The 17,226-nt window shown below is 41.5% G+C and overlaps 2 protein-coding genes across 5 annotated transcripts in view; one reads left to right on the top strand and one right to left on the bottom strand.

Annotated features, from left to right (window-relative positions):
* STAP1 (signal transducing adaptor family member 1) overlaps positions 1–5,481 on the top strand; it is a 36,522-nt gene extending 31,041 nt beyond the window's left edge. The window contains exon 10 of one of the 3 annotated variants that reach the window (XM_032789228.2): positions 2,069–5,481. In XM_032789228.2, the coding sequence (XP_032645119.1) occupies positions 2,069–2,145 (77 nt within the window). In that variant the 3' untranslated portion in view covers positions 2,146–5,481. The remainder of the gene's footprint in view (positions 1–2,068) is intronic. The other 2 variants (XM_032789230.2, XM_032789231.2) reach the window with 2 other exon arrangements.
* The window catches only part of UBA6 (ubiquitin like modifier activating enzyme 6), a 46,494-nt gene continuing 34,387 nt past the window's right edge, over positions 5,120–17,226 (bottom strand). The window contains exons 26-33 of one of the 2 annotated variants that reach the window (XM_032789232.2): positions 16,883–16,952; positions 15,716–15,787; positions 14,595–14,712; positions 13,175–13,368; positions 10,764–10,891; positions 9,775–9,862; positions 9,358–9,452; positions 5,120–7,213 (exon numbers count right to left, since the gene is read on the bottom strand). In XM_032789232.2, coding sequence (XP_032645123.1) covers positions 7,078–7,213; positions 9,358–9,452; positions 9,775–9,862; positions 10,764–10,891; positions 13,175–13,368; positions 14,595–14,712; positions 15,716–15,787; positions 16,883–16,952 — 901 coding nt within the window. In that variant the 3' untranslated portion in view covers positions 5,120–7,077. Of the gene's footprint in view, positions 7,214–7,235; positions 8,465–9,357; positions 9,453–9,774; positions 9,863–10,763; positions 10,892–13,174; positions 13,369–14,594; positions 14,713–15,715; positions 15,788–16,882; positions 16,953–17,226 lie in introns of those variants that run through there. The other variant, XM_032789233.2, reaches the window with a different exon arrangement.

Below are 17,226 nucleotides of genomic sequence, written 5' to 3'. Positions count from 1 at the left end.
CACCTTCTGTTTCTTTGAAAGTTAGGTTTGAAAATGGGAAAGTGAGTTTTTTGGGGAGGGAAGTGTCACGTGCAGTGGGGGATACAGTAGCATTCAGAGCATCTCTCCTGATCTCTCAGTCTGCACACCCTACTATCAAAAGGAGCATTGCTTCTCCCCGACAAGGACTTCTCAGAGTAGGGGGTAGATGCAAGCAGATATTGTCAGTGAACAGAGGGAGGGATTAGAGATGGAAGACAGAGATTTTTGCCTCCAGCTTATTAGTTCAACCCAGATGATGACTGCAGTGACTAACCCGTTCAGCGCCCTATGTTAAATGAATTGGTGTGGTCTGTCCATTTCTGTGGAGCACGATCCTCAGTTGATGCTGACACTTGTTGGCAGTCTCAGCGAGGCCAAGGACTGCATGGACTATGTACACTGTCCTGCCCCACTGTCCCTACATGTGATCACATGAAAGTGGCACATGGAAACTGTGCTGCTGCCAGCTGGGCTAGGAAACTTGTCTTCAGCCCTGCCAATCACCGCTGCTACTCCTGAGCTGCACCTGTGCAAAGCCCTGGTATAGGCAAAGCCATAATTTGCACTGGCACAAATGGCAGCTTTGAGTGGCTTTGCCTGGCTGGGCCCAGGCTCAGGAAGAAGGTAGATATGAATATGTAAAGAGACAAAAGGTGGTGACCAGATTTTTCAGTCTTGCTGCTTTTTCTTACAGGTCTCTAACATCTAGCCATTCATCAGTCTGCCTGTCTGAAACGCTCAGCCAAGCCCTTAATTTACCTCTCTGACTTGCAGCCTTGCTCTCTAAGTTCCATTCAGAATGCTGCTAAAACTCTCGTGGATTGTGCTCTGACCACATCAACCCCGTGGAGTCCCTCAGCTAACTCCCTCCTTCACTGCTTCATAAGTGCATAAGCTTCTTGTCTTTCTTTCTTACCTAGTCCCATCCTCTCTAGCTGCTCTAGTAACCAATCACGTCAGCCCCTGGCGTTCGCTCCTTCCTTTTCTCCCCCATATTGCCCCTTGTACAAACTCTGAAAATCTGAACAGTTCCTTACCCTACATCCTCTTTAAACCTCATGTTCGCTATGATGCCTCCAAAAGCCGCCATTCTGATCATGGTGACAAGCAGTGACTCTTCCACTCCCCCAATTCTCTTCCTCTAACCCATTAAACAAAGCCACCTTGAATTAACAAACCTCTGCCACTTCACCAGATTTGCTTCCATGTTGCATTGTCATCCTCTTTATGGCATTAGATTGATATTCTTCAGGGCCTGGAGCTCTCTTTGTACAGCACCTGGTACATTAGGGGCCCAGTCACAACTTTAGGTGTTTCAGTATGAATATTCGCTACAAGCCACCTCCGTTGGCCACTTACCTTACTTATGCTGAAGGACACTGACTTCAAATTTGCCCCCAAACTTAGATTTTATAAGAACAAACTTTATTAAAACCTAGAGCCAAGAGAAATGCTCCCATGTATTAAAGTAATCCAGTTGATTCCTCTGCAGAGGGAGGAATCCAGACCGTGACTCAAGGACATTCAGAGAAATTGAAATAAAAATGGTGAAAAGCAACAGAGTTTTAAAAACTGCTGCAATAATCGAAGGTGGTCTTACCGACCTAGGAAAAACACTTACAGTGGACAATGTGAAAGGGCCTCTGATCCTGGTGGACAGAGTAGACAAAGTGCAGTTCTGCTACTGCTGGCTAGGGCAGCCCTTGAGTTGGAAGTGCACTTCTCCCACCAGTACAATTTAACAGCTTGAATATTTAAATCGTCTCCCGCCAGCTTCTCCTATTGTCTTGAGGAGTCAGGGCAGCCCAACACAGAAGGAATGGAGTGTTTATGGCAAATTAGTATGGAAAATGAAACAAGTGTCTACGTACATGCACAGTGCCTATCCCAATGGAGGTTGTAGATGCTACCTACAATATAAATAAAGCAAATAAGCAGAGAGAGAGTTGAGAGTGCAAGCTCTGCTGGGAAGCTGCTGAAGTTGGAATGGCTGTGCCATGACACTTTCACACTCTACTGTTAACAAGTGTTTTTCCCATTCTTTCAGAAACTCCTGGCAAAGAGATGAAAAAAAGAGTGAAGAGACAAGCAGCTGACAGACAACGTGCAAATCAACCCCTTTGAAGTGGAAAATGTAGGAAGGATGGACATTTTCTTAGGGGGAAAAAAGTCATATTCTAGCTCCCGAAATCCCTGTAGGCTAAATTTAGTAGCACAGTCTCACCTTGTATCAACAAATCTCAGAAGCTGGTGGAATAAATTACGGCACATTAAACTGGATATCTGTTTCCCAAGGTTTCCAGTTGGTCAAAATAAAGTCTATCTCCATGGCTCTAAGCACATTTGTTTCAGCAACTTTATGAGACTTTCTGGGACACAGTAGAATGATTGCACCCCCAATCTGACAGCCTCTGTGCTGTTGAGGATTAAAGTCTCAGGGAAGGAGAACATCTTACTGGAGCAGAGGGAAATGATCCCATAGTTGTGCCCCCCCCCCCCCCCAATGATGTTGTGGTGTCCTCTCGCACTGAGGTTACTTCTCCGGGGGAGGGAACTCCAGTTATTAGGAAGAGACAGGTATTGGTAATGGGCAATTCAATCATTCAACACAGATAGCTGGGTCTGCAATGATTGGGAGAACCGCATGGTGACTTGCCTGCCTGGTGTGAAGGTTGCGGATCTCTCAAGACATTGAGATAAGACTTATGTGTAGTGCTGGGGAGGAGCCGGTGGTCATGGTACATGTAGGTACCAATGACATAGGGAAGGATAGGAAAGAGGTCCTGGAGGCCAAATTTAGGCAGCTAGGTAAGTCACTGGGGGGGGACACCAAATGAAATAGGCAGATTTAAAACAAAAGGAAGTATTTTTTTCACACAACGCACAGTCAACCTGTGGAACTCCTTGCCAGAGCATGTTGTGAAGGCCAAGACTATAACAGGGTTCAAAAAAGAACTAGATAAATTGATGGAGGATAGGTCCATCAATGGCTATTAGCCAGGATGGGCAGGGATGGTGTCCCTAGCCTGTTTGCCAGAAGCTGGGAATGGGTGACAGGGGATGGATCACTTGATGATTTACCTGTTCTGTTCATTCTCTCTGGAGCACCTGGCATTGGCCACTGTCAGAAGACAGGATACGGGGCTAGATGGACCTTTGGTCTGACCCAGTATGGCCGATCATATGTTCCTCAAAAACAGGAACAGGGAGGAACCCATTTCAGCTCTAGCTCTTAATCAGTGCACCTTCCCTCCCCATACGCTGCCCAAAGAAATGATCTTCAGAGAGCCCCATAAAGTCTAGGCTTGGGGTACTGTGGCCCAATAAAGAGGAAAATTAATTCTGAAGTTCAGAGGCCCTCCCAAAGGATTTGCTTCCACTAGCACTGCAACCCCACTTGTATTAATTGAGCAGGTAAAGCTCGAGCAGTAAATAGCAACTGCAGCAGCACTGTATTGGGGAGAAAAGCAGTCCCTCACCTAGGAAACTTCCAGTCCATTTAGAGCTTTATAGTTCAGAACTAAACACCATAAGCTCCACTTGGAAATCAACGGGTAATCAGTGAAGTTTCCCCACTTAAGCTGAAGTTGGTACACTTTGCACCAGCTTCGAGTTCCAAATCGACTGAAGGGATTATGTGCTGTGGAGCAAAATCTTGAGGTGACCGACCGTGCTTCTGTAGACACTGCCTAACTCTGCAAGAAATGATAACAACTGTCTAGCCAGACGTAGCTCAGAGCTCACTGCTGCTATGTGTGCATCTAATTGCAGCTCAGTAGCAGCCCTAGGCTGCGAAATGAGTAAAAAGAGGAGGCTAGATGCCCTCAGTATGGCAGAAATAATCTCTCTCTTGTAGATGCTTTTCTCACCACCTCTTCAGTCTTATTCAAATAGAGAAATAAGGGCGAGCACGCTGCTTTTCACACTGTACATTGTTGGATACTTTTTGCTGAACAGTGATTTTTCCCAAAGTATTAGAGAGCAACTTCACGTTTATAAAATAACATTTCGGATTATTTCACTACATACAGAGGAGGACCATTCTGCTTAAGTAATCTGTCTGAGCAGCATCACTTAGCAGAAGATTGCAATACCCAAAATTGCAATTTGAACATTGCTGTGAATTGAAATAATTGGGAATTTTTATTCTCCTTCACTACATATGCGTCTTGTACTTTCCATGTGCAAATTGTGGTTTTGCTAAAGTGATTAGCGGTAGCATAGTTCATGTTGTCATTAAGGCTCATGTTTAACCTATCATTGATATGAATCAGTGCACACCTGGTAGCTATTATGTCACTGTAGACATCTCCATTTAAAAATATGTTCATTCGCTTTGTCAGTAGTTCAGGTTATTTTTAATGTGAAAAAAGATGAAGAGCAATTCTTACTGGCAGGTGGGGCAACATCTCTCTCTGTCATATTAAGTTCTCTTTACATTTGTTAATTAAGAACTTACACGTCAACCTCTGTTCAGACAAATCCAGAGAAATACATATCAAACGGAGAATGCGCAATGACCTAGTATATATACACTGCTACCTCGATATAACGTCACCCAGTATAACACGAATTTGGATATAACGCAGCTGCGCACTCCGGTGGATCAAAGCAAGTTCAATATAACAGTTTCACCTATAACGCGGTAAGATTTTTTGGCTCCTGAGGGCAGCGTTATATCGAGGTAGAGGTGTACTACTCGAAATACATCAGTTCAGCTAGGCAGAAATCATCCACAGAATGGATATCCACAGGGCACCCATTGTTTGTGAGACGTGGAGATGTATCAGTGTTTTGCTAATTTTGGCCCCCAATTCCTGCCACCTCTATATTTAGAGTTCACAAAAGTACACGAGTGTTTTCAAGTGCCAACACTGCATGTAACTACATACGGTCAGGAAGTGAGAAGCTGTTAACAAAGGCCACTCAGTATGTTATATTTGAATATTGACCTTTAACCCTGAAGAGACCATCAGATGTAAGTCAGGAAAGCACCCAGAACTTTTATAGACTCCTTATTTTCAAAACTGTTCTGTGTGCTATTAACATCCAGCTAACATACCAGACTCTGCTTTCATGTTGAGTAAACAAACAAAGAAGTTACTCAAATTACATTTTATTGTTTCCCAGCTCCTGACTTTTAGAGTTCACAGTGCTTTACGTTTGCCCCAAATATTTAAATAAAAAGTAAAGCCCATATCACAGACTTCATTTGGGATTTACACTCCCTGCTATTGCCAGGGGAACATACATTTCAGTCAGTACTCAAAAGCAGATATTTACTCTCAAATAGTCTTCCCTGTTTGCCTTTTGCCCTGTGTCAATTATTATGCACTTTGACATCTCTAAGAATGCCTTCTCTTTGCCTGCTTTACAGAACGTTTGTTGTTGTTGTTTTTTTAAAGAGAAGTTGTTAAAAAAAAAAAAAAGTTAAATAAACCAGCTGGGTTTCAAACCAAATCTGTTAAAACTATAAAATATCTATAAACTATGTTGAGAGTAAAAAATATATACACCTTACAAAAGAGGTACTACATTTAAGACTTATTCCCAAATATTGGAATAATTTTAATGGATTCCAGCTTGTAAATTCAATACATATCTGGTGTCCAAATGCCCAACCATCTGGATATTTTGTTCTTGAATAAACAAACTGGGAGGAAAGGGGAGATGAGAACAAGCACAATTATCCAATACTTTAGGCTCCAAAAGATCCCTAAAGGTTAATAAACTGAATCATATATTGACATCACTGATTTTATAGAGGTGAACAAGTTCTGCATCATATGCAGGAGAGACAGTAAATGCAAACTATTTCCAAAGCAAAAATAATGATGTTCAGGGCGATATTAGTACATGCGTTTTTTCCCCTATCTCACTTGCTTTAGGTTTTCCATAATCACGGAAACTCACAGAAGCTCACCTGTCTGCTGCACAGATGCTGTCGTACTGCACCAGCATTTTCTACTAACTGCCATAGCCAAAATGATTTCCTGATTGTTACTGAATTAAATGGCTCTATCGGACGTTAGACACTAAATTATAGATTGAGGTCAATATAAACTCAGTTTTCAGATTAACTCAGATTTGTGTTGTAGAGACAGATTATGCTATATAAAGCTTCCTTCTACAGTTATGGTATCAAGAGGAGATAAAAGGAACCAAAATGTTTGATATGAAATACACAGAATACCCTCTTGACCTGCCTCCTTCAAAAGGTAACAATTTGCTACCGTGCTCTTAATTTGGAGGCAGAAAATTTAACCACAACTTCATCTCTCTGTTCATCAAGCAGAAGAGCTTAATTGGGAGAATAAGGGCACAACTCTCCAACAGAGTTCAGCTTTTGCCGTACTTCACTGTTCCCAAATTGCGCTAATGGGGCAGAACTCACTTGTCGTCACTCGGTTGACTTCAATGGAGCTGACAATTTACACCCTCTGAGAATCCACCCCCTGCATTTCCACATCCAGACTGACCTAAAAGAACTGCTCCAACATACAGTTATAGCAATGGCTCGGAAGAGAACACCAACAATGTAAATGAGACAAATTCGTTTGCTTTTTTTAATGGAATTACATTTGGGATGAATTTGGCCTAGTGCTCAGATTATGTGGTTGGCACCCCAATTTTAGAAGAGAGTCATAAGAAATGGATTATAAAACATTAATGACCACCATGTTATAAAACAATTTCCTCAATTTTTGCTCTCTCCTTCCATTTAACGTTTATCTTGCATATTGAAATAAGATGCTAAGTTTGCCACCCCCCCCCATAAATTAATACAAATCTCTTCTTTGTGGTATGCATTATACATGACATTCCATTTCAGCAGACCTCCAATCCTCTTTATGAACCGACAGATGTATGCAGAGAATAGGGACAGGTGAACAGTAAATCCAGTTTGACAGACCTCTTCAGTGCAATTCACTGACTTCAACTGTTCCTGTTTTAATTAAGGCTTCACCAAAGAAATATGTATTACTTGTTTTAAGCTGAAATCAGCACACTCCCTTCAAAGCAAATGGTCCTACAGCGACTTTAGTGGCACTACCATCAATTGTCTTCATGGATGAAGTAGTATCTCACTGGTGGCCCTGGCAAGTCTTCATCTCCATCTGTTTCTGGAGCAAACGACACTGTGAGATCCACATATTTTTTATCAGCTGATGGTTTCACTAGCTTTTGCATCCTGCAAAGAGAAGAAGATGAGTTTTGTAAGTGCAAGAAAAAAACCCCAAGAGCAGGCTGGGCTGAGCTATCCTGTGTTATGGGACATTGTTTTATCTTTAGAGCTCTACTAGGAATGAAGTCCAACGCATCAGAAGTTTGGTTAAAGACAATGAAACTTCTGTTTATGCAATGTACCAGAATTGCTCTCTCTTGGTTGTGGAAGGTCACATTTCAGTTAGCGTATTTCTGTTTTTGCTCTCAGAGCAGTCAACCTCTGAGCTATTATGTTGCTTGTGATAAAAAGCAAAGAAAACTTTTTGTGCAGGGCTGGGAAACCGGAGGAAAACAACAATTCTTTTCCCTATCATACACCAATAGGGCAGATAGATCCATGCAATAGCTGTTTCCCTGATCACATGGGCAGCAGTCATGGCCACAGCCCTTTATACATCCCACATGTGGTTCTGACCAATGGATTTGTACTGCGAATGAACAAATCCAATGGTCACACTTCCAGAACCTCCCCTGTCCACCAACAGTGGCTCTTTCCATGGCTGTCCTGGAGCTCTGCATGCAGGAAGTTATGGGGTCCCCTTGCAATGGGGCTGTTCTGCTACAGTCTATTGCCAGGAATTTTGGAGTTAGGTAGTGGTGGAGGTAAAGAGCCAGGCTTGAACCCTTGCTGAATATTAGCTGCAATGCCAGTAGACTTACTGCCGTAGACAGCGCTAAAACATGTCCCCATATGTGGCTTTATTATCAAAGTACCACCCTGGAAGAGTGGCCTCACTGCACAGCATCTTATTCTTAACAAAGTTTACAGTAAAATTCTGAACTGCAAGAGCCAATTAACAGTGTGTTCAGATTACACATTTACCAGTTATCCAAAAATATTTTGACCATTTTGATTGAGTTGACACAACATATCCGTGCCTTGCAGTCAGATTCTGTGAACTTTGCCGTCTTCATCTGGAATGTAGTTGAAGTTTGCTCTCTTTGAAATTATTTGCTACATTACAAGAACCACTGAAAGCGTAAGTCTCGTCTCACCTGAACAATAAGGGTCTTAACCCTTCCACAGGAGGTGGACAGCTAATTCAATGGAGCTACCCAGCCATCCTTAAAAGCAAGTTTCATAAGACAGAATGACAAACTCATGCAGCAGATCATCATTCTAAATGCAAGGACAGTATCAAAACGCCTAATTGGCACATTTGAGCCATTTGGTGGTTGCAGTTATTTTTAAAGGAAGAATAAAAATGTGCAGCACCTTGGAAATAAAAACAAATTAGGATTTATACGGTAATTCGAAATGCACTAGTCACCAGTGCAGCTAAACACTAAACATCAAGAGACCAAAGAAAACAATTTTGTAGGGTGAATAAAATATAATCAGACTTATGAAGGACTCCATTTTCACTGTGGAAACGCCTGCTGGTAGCCAGCTATAAACTGCAGCTTTGTGCCCCCAGCACTCAGGAAATGAACATTACTGACTGTAACCGGAGGTCCTTCAAGATGTGTGGACCCTATCTGTACTCCACACATGGGTACGCATGCACGCCATGTGCCCAAGTCCAGAGATTTCCCAGAGCAGAATTCACTGACACACACATGTACAGTAGCTTCCCTTGTGCTCCTGACCAAAGGTGTAAGAGGCAGTGCGGGTCGATGCCCCTTCAGTTCCTCCTCTTAGCACAATCCAACAGGATCCGAAGCAGAGGGGAAGAAGGGCAGGTGGTTGAATACAGATAGGGACCACCCCTCTTAAAGAATCTCCAGTTACCTTAAGTAACCTCCATTTCTTTGCTGAGTGCTGGTCCCTATGTGTATTCCACATACGGGTGACTGGCAAGCTGTGTTCAGAGTGGGGAAGGGTGTAGGGAAACTGTCAGCAGAGATGCTTGTAGTACTGCCATCCCTACAGTTGCATCTGCAGTTGTGGCTTGAGTTAGAGCCTAGTGTATGGTGAACAGAACTCCAAGCTGCCGCTCAGGAATCCCTTGAGGGAATGGAGCTATCAAGAGCTTTCATGTATTTATGCTGTGCCTATCACCATGGTATCTAGGTGCCAGCCACATTAAATAAGTAAAAGGAATCATTAATGTACCAGGTCACATCCCTGGATCCACAGTTCGTTTTTACTACCCTATTAATACTTACGTCAGCTTTAATCTTTTGATGTGACCAGGCATCACAGGAACATACAGCATTTTGACGCCCTGTACAACCATTGTTGGCTCTATTCCGTATTTCTCCTACAATTCAGGAATGCAAACATTTTAGCAGACTGCGCCATACAGACAGACAATTAGTTCCAAATGATAGAACCACTTCTAAAAATCTAAAAATTAGAAAATGTTTCATGCATTAAATATGAAATTGACCAATGGTTTATTGAAACTGATTCGATTAAATCTTTGTATATATTCAATTACAGCTCTGATCAGGGGCCACACAAAATGCACTTATTCCTAAAAATTATTTTGGCATTAATAGGAGCTTGACACAAGCCAGAAAAAAAATGAAACCACTTTCCCGACATCCTCTACTAAACCATTACAGTAAGTGAAGTCTTACTCTGACAGCATTTATGAAGTCCAGCAGAGTGAAATCTTCTTTCCCATAAATAGTCCACCTGTCCCAGATTGTAAACGAGATTCCATTTCTATTTGAAAAAGAACAGAGTGCTAAACATTCCTTTGATCTGCACTCTGAAACTGTGGATTCAAAGTCTTTTCTTCAGAAATTGATATTGTCATTATCAGCAGCTCTGCTATTAACCTACTGTTTAACTTTCCTCCTCTCTCTGCCCCTATTTCCCCTCTCTCCCTTTGTCTGTCTTGTCTATTTAGACTAAGTTCTTTGAGACCATCCCTCAGAATGCATGTACACATTACCTAGCGCAAGGAAGTCCTGAACCCAGATTAGGCCTCTAAATACGACTGTAGAACAAATATGGTGAAGATAGATACTGACAAACTTGTATTTTTATACTGTAGAGATATGTATATTTGCAACCAAAGACTCTGCAGCCTGAACAATGTTTGACTAATACATTTACTAACTGAAATTGTTACAAAGGCAGTAAGTAGGGGCCAGACTTCAAAATTGTTCAGTAATCAGCAACTCCCACTGAGAACAATGCTGAGCACTTTGGAAAATCTGCTCTCCAGTTTGTATAGGTCAGAATGTTTATGTTGGCTTTCCAACCCCTGGCATTTGAGAACAGCCTCACCAGATCTAAGAATATTAGTAATGCTTAGTGTAGGGACAGGAATTGGGCACTACCCCTCCAAGTGCTCACTGTGTTCTATGGTTTAGAAACCCGCCACAGAGGTAGAGGTAGTGAGGCCTGTACGAAATTAACATGGTTGCTTGGAACCCAACTGTGGTTTCTTCATATTCTTGTTGTGTGAAGACCGAAAGACAACACGTAGCCAGGCTGTAGGATTCCCTCCAACCCCCATACATACTAACTGTGTCTCTCCAGTCCTGATGTAACATTACACCCCTCTCAATTATCAAATGTAAGTTCCTAGACAACACACCATCATTGTACTCCTTACCTTATTTCTGTTTTTCTTACTTCAGCAGCTTCTGTGAACACTATTATTGGAATGGCTAGATTTAAAAAACAACTCTTATATGCTTCAAATGGATGTTCGCCCACAACTTTGATCAGTTCCAGGGCAACCTAGGGTAAACACAAAGACAGAGCTACTTAATACTCTACAAATTACACGGTATCTTGGGATAAAGCTGGTAAATAAAATCTGGTGTAACCAGCAGCACTCTGATACAGCAGGCTAAGACTGGTATGTGGAAGACATTTGGTATGGCCTTCCATTAACATTAATAGGAACAACAGAAATCACTATCAGAGAAAGGGGACAGCGTCAGCATGGCAGGGCATAATTCAGGTTAATGCTAACCTTCTAGTGCGCCCAATTTCAAACACCTCCCTCATAGCTCTAATTCTATGTCAGGCACAGGTGTTCTTACAGTAAGGTAGAATTTTCTGGAAAGCGCGAGACAAACCAGACAAGGAACTTGGGAGAGACAGGTTCAGAAAAAATAAGGTGGAGATCTCAGATCTTAAACATTTTAAATATTTTGGTTCGTAATAACCCAACATCTTGGCCTAGTAACTCCAAGTACGTTTTATTCTGCTGGTTTTGGCAAGGACTAAGAGCTTGGACTGTTTTTTGGGAGAGGGGAAGAGAGGCTGGGTTATCGGTACTGCAAAGAGTTCTGAACTCCAATACAGCAAAGTTTGCAGCACCTCTGATATGGAGAGCAACAGGCTTAGTGGTGGTCTGGGGAAGGAGTGGAGTCTATCCCTGCAGAAGTTGCAATTTCCTCAGTCACTGCATAGCATGAAAGTTAGTCCCATCACTGAAACTTTGTCATCATTCCTGGAAAACGAGGAAACTCTCAGCCAAAAATGGAGCTGGTACAAATAGCTAAACCTTGACAGCACTCACATTACTGTTGATTTTCCAGTTTAAGATTGATGTTTTCTGCAAAAATGCCAATAGCATCTTCAGGTTTTTTCCCCTTCATTGGTAAGGGGGAAATTTATTGCTTTATATTCAAAATTAATGATTTTTTAAGATCTGGACATTTGTTTTTATTCTGCTACAAATGAAGTTCTATTATCATAACCCAGATATGCAGCAATCATGAACATGGACTGGTTCACACCCTCCTCTGGAAAGGTTCCCTCTGGTGGAAGAAGTTAAGAGATTGTATACTTTGAAGGCTGAAACACACACCCCCAGCATTACCGCTCCTGTTGGTGCCATGCCAACACTGGCTGTCCAACAGCAGTGCAAAGGACCCGAGGTGAGGGAATATGACTCTTCCACCTGTATTACTATGTAGTAGTTGGTGCATAGAGCGGGGGATGATGCTGCAGAGAATGCCTACCCCTCTGTGTGGTAGTGACAGTCTCCTACTCTTCCTGTGGAAATGAAGAGATCCATACACAGATCAGCAAGACACAGTCCAGGCCTTTATTCTCCTGGACTATAAACAATTTCTTTGCTATTCCACTGCCATTCCATTTGCGTAGATATAGAACTCATCCCGTGCTGGTAGACTGCATAAGTGAATTATCAGAAAAATTATCATCTGTGGAACTTGAGGTTTTGAACTGAGCTAAGACCACACAAACTGAAGTGAGCAAAAGGAAGGGGCATGGATTTATTTTCAAGTAATTGAAAAGACTTTCACATTACACAAGATTAAACTCATTGGCAACTGCTTCTCTCCTTGACAGCACATGGCCTGTATTGATCACAATGGAGTCAACATTTCTCAAATATAAAGCGAGGAATGTAAGTGAAAATAAAGGATTGCAAACTGATATTTTACCTTAAGTCTGGTCGCTGACACCTTCTTGCTAAGACATCACACACACACACGTTAACACTAATACCGGTTTATCCTATTTTAATATTAGTTAATCAAAATCTTTTGTAAATGCAGTAGTTAGCCTTAATGTTTTCACATTAAGGTGTCCTTCTAATTGCCAAACTAGCATTAAGAGCATGATAGAAATTGGTTTATAAACTATGCTACTGGATTCTCATACTGCTAACATCAAATACTGTATCACATTCAAAATGGTGAGTTTTCACACACACATTCTATACCACAGAAAACACTGCTTCTTGCCTTTCAAAAAGTTTTCTACTTGTTTAAAGACAAGTATATTATACTGGTAATTAATACCCCCCTTCCCAGTCTTTCCACAATGCCATAAAGCCTACGCTGCAGGATCACAGAAGCAAGAGGCCACTGTCAAGTTATACCTAGATTAGGATCACTTCTACCTAAAGTCTTGCAGCAGGGATGTAGTAGCATTAACCAGCACTCAAACCATGAAGAACAGGCAGAGAAGAGGGTCTTTGCTTCTCACAGATCAGAGGTGGTTTTGCAAAATAAAGACTCCTCAATATGTAAACTCACTCACCAAGCCAGACACTGCAGCAGTAGCCGTTGCAATAGCAGGAATAATCTTTCCAGCGATACGCTTTGTTTTGAGCCGATCTGCTGGTTCAATGTTGTACATCTTGGCTCGCAGATTAGATGCTGCCGTTATGAAGTCTATATGCCCGTTAGCGTCATCATCTTTTTCAAAGGAGAGCATCTTCATCTGCAAGTCATCTGTTCAAAACACAAAACTCAAATGTTCACCAATGAGATGAACGAATTCTAAAATGAATGACTGCTGTTCCAGGTCTATTGTATTAATACGGTTTCAATTATGTGCTTTACAAAGATTAGGGAGTATTCGGTCCTGGTGCAGGGGTATCTGTGCTCCAAAGAGAAGCAGCTGCTACATTTGATGACTGAGTTTGTTCCATTTGGGTGTTTTTTGCTTTTGGTTGTTTTTTTGTTTAATACTAACGGAGACACCAAGCACTTTTTCCTTTGCAGTGTCAGGAACCAGTCTTGGCCTGTTTTGTGGGGTTTTTCTCCCCACCCTGAACTATACGGATCCCCTCTGTGTCAGTGTCAGCAGTGTGTAATCATTTCACTGAGACTATACTTACATCTAATTATTACTTTTTTAAGCATCAAAATGTTCGTGTGTCTGAAGTACCGGACCAGGCACCCTTTTACTATTAGAGCAATTACAAATCAAGTTCCTCTTTAGAAAGTAATTCACCTTTTTTCCAACCAGGACCACTTCCAATCTGGCTGAGATCTAGCCAGGACACACGCCCCCCATCTCACAACAACAAGGAAAGGGCAAGGTGGTCACAATGCTCTGACACCCAGGTTGAGAACCTGTACTTCAAGAGATACAACAGTCAGAATGGCAAAGCCACAAGGACTTAGATGTTTATTTCTTAGGGAACCCTTCAAAGCCATTCTGTGTTTTTTATATTTTTAAACAACCAGTTATGGTAGTGGTCCCCAACCTTTCCCGGGTGGCGGGCGCCAGATGATGAGCCACCAAGGACCATGGCCAGCAGACAAGCATCTGCCGAAATGCTGCTGAGAAGCGGCAACGTCAAGAGGCGTCGCCGAAATGCCGCCGAAAATCAGCAGCATTTCGGCGGTGACTCATCTTGATGATGATGCTTTTTGGTGGTATTTCAGAGGATGCTTGTCTGCCGGCCAGTATGCAGGCGCACATAGATGCCACGGCAGGGACCCACGGACACCACGTTGGGGACCACTGAGTTATGGATAGTTATCTCTAAAAGAAAGTTTTGGTTCTTTAGGTGATACACAAAAAGAAAGCTTTACAAGCCCTCACCAAAGTGAAAAGCTGGTGAGATATTAAACTATTTTTCCAAAGACCTGAGCTGTACACAGTTGGCAATACGGTAGCAGCTACAACTCAACAAGTAGTGGAGCATTTTACAAAGGAAGTTACTCACTTTTCAGAGCTTCATTGGATAATATGGCTTTTTCCAGCTGGAAAATAGCATTCCTCTCATCCTCACTGCTTACTGGAATGTGGTCTGGTTTCCTTGCAGTTTCATCGGTCTGCACAACCTATGAATAGATGCAGCATGAACCTGTAGCATCATATTACCCTTAGCCCAAGAGCCAGGTTTACCCAAACTGATTACATGTGGCATTTGCCTTGCATTATCACCACATCTAACCAAAAAGCTGATGTTTTCTCAGCGTCTAGGAAAACTGAAGAAATCCACATCCCTGAGCGGCATCCTTAAGCCAACCTAACCCCCGTGTAAGCAGCACTAAGCCAACAGAAGAATTCTTCTGTCAACCTAGCTACTGCCTGTCAGGGAGGTGTTATTACCTGTGCGGACAGAACCCCTCCCATTGGTTTAGACAGTGTCTACACTGAAGTGCTACAATGGCAGAGCTGCTGCTGTGCCGCTGCTGGATTTCAAAGCTAGAGAAGACCTGATGTGTATCTTTCTGCCAAACTATCAAGATCACCAACAACTTAAGAGCACTACACATGAACAGGATGTATAGTCTCAACAATTCAAAACTCCATTCTCCACAAAGAAAATTACAAGAGACAGTTTGCTCCATGTATTTTAAATGGTTGCAGCCAGATCCGAGCCACTGAAATCTTTTTGGTTAATAAAGCTCTAGAACATTAGCTTTCCGTAGAGACAAATAATCCCATTCTCTTGCCTAGTATTAAAATAATGTAACCCAGAGCATTTACTGTCACAGTAATTAAAAGTTAACTAAAAAACTTTGATGTGCAGATATAAAAAAAGCCTGGAGGCTTAAGGTCATGGACTGCACTCATATGATTCAATTTAAAAAACCAAAAATAATTTTGAAGAGTCCAGATCATTGTCAGCTTCATTTGGGCTCGATTTAGCTAGGATATTTAAATACAAAATCTTGACTATACAACATGGGGAAACAAAGCAGAACCTATGCTACACAAACCATATTCTCACCAGGAGTTCCTCCATATAACAGGGAAGGGAGAATTACCAACTAACAAAAGCAACATCACAAGAAAGGTGTTTGCTTAACTTAGAGCTTATTAAAATATTAAACCTACTTTATTTGAAGGTCTGAACTCTTGTATATTTACTCCCGAAATTATCTTCAAAATAGTTTCTTCTGACAAATCCTGTTTTTTCAAATAAAGGTAACTGCAGCTTACTTTATAAGAAATAGACAAAACCTTATTATAGCTAATACACTTTTTTAAAAAAAGCAAAGTTAAAAAATATTTGTAATTTATAGTTCATTTACAGCAGAATTATAGTTTTATGGGCCAGTTACCCCGCACTTGCTTGACATTGAAGAATCATCATAAACTATCAGGCTGGGGGACACACCGAACAGTTCTATGAGGTCTAAGTTTGTAAAAGTGGCATTTATCTACATTATAAAATGCAATCACAGTATTACACACAACTAGGTACTTATACAAGTTACAACAGACATATGTTAACGCTGCTATGTTTACATCCACTTCTCTGTGATGTTTATATATTCTTGCAGCTAGAGATGTGTATTAACAAGTCAAATGCACAATAGTGAAAAATAACCCAGCATTTCCGTTATTTAAAATTCCTGTTCTTCCTTCATCTAAGCGCTACTGAGAGGGGTGGGAAAGCCTGAGACAACATACTGTGTTGCATCTTGACTGTAGTTCATCTGCTAAAGAAGATTGCAAAGAACAAAAAGTGGCCAAAGTGGCTACATGAGAGACTGAGGGTAAAAATCTGAACTGTAAATAAAGATCATGGGGGCAAGGCAAGAAAAAATACACTTATGGCTTATAGGGAAAAAGGACATAGGAAGAAAAATGAGTTAATGCTGGCCAAAAAGGTTAAGGGGAGCAAGACAGGCCTTTGCAAATATTGTCAAGGTACGGTCATAGCAGGGAGGAAACAGGAGGGCAAATGAAATAAATCCTGATTGAACGCGGCTGAGATACTAGTTTAGTTTTTCTTCTTGTTAAGGATGGAATTAAAGAAAAGTTTGGACAATTAAAAAGTAGAGCAGCTTCTTAAAGATTAATATGGATAAGGAGCAGCAATGGTGGCACTGGACCATCATGCTAAAGACTAAAACACTTGAGGGATCAGTTGTAATTCTTAAAGTATTCTGTTTCTCAACAATTTATCACTGAAGACCGAACAGAAACAGTAGCATCTCAATGTGTACCGAGTATCAAGTGCATCTAACCTCTGCTCTAATTATAATTATTACCTACCTTTTCGGTGACAGGGACACAGTATACTCTTGCAAAGAGTTTTGCACCACTCAATATGAAACTGTAGTGTCTATTGAAAAAAAGAGAAGGCAGTTATTTTTGTACCAAAATCTAAATTCAGATTTTAAAATAATATTTGTGTTTCAGCAGCACCCTGTAGTTCAAATGAGGATTGGGGCCCCAGTGGGTCAGGCTCTGAAAAAACACAAGAAGGTAAGGTTCCTGCCCTTAAGTACTTATCATCTAAAAAATGAAGGAGGATGTGTTACCAAAGTACTAACAGCAGCATATCATGGGATGCTTCTACACATCAGGGAACTACTGCCCAAGAATAATTTTCCTTA

This window comes from Chelonoidis abingdonii, chromosome 5 (assembly GCF_003597395.2).
Source record: "Chelonoidis abingdonii isolate Lonesome George chromosome 5, CheloAbing_2.0, whole genome shotgun sequence".
Lineage (NCBI taxonomy): Eukaryota > Metazoa > Chordata > Testudines > Testudinidae > Chelonoidis > Chelonoidis abingdonii.
This window is presented reverse-complemented; position numbering and strand designations above follow the sequence as displayed.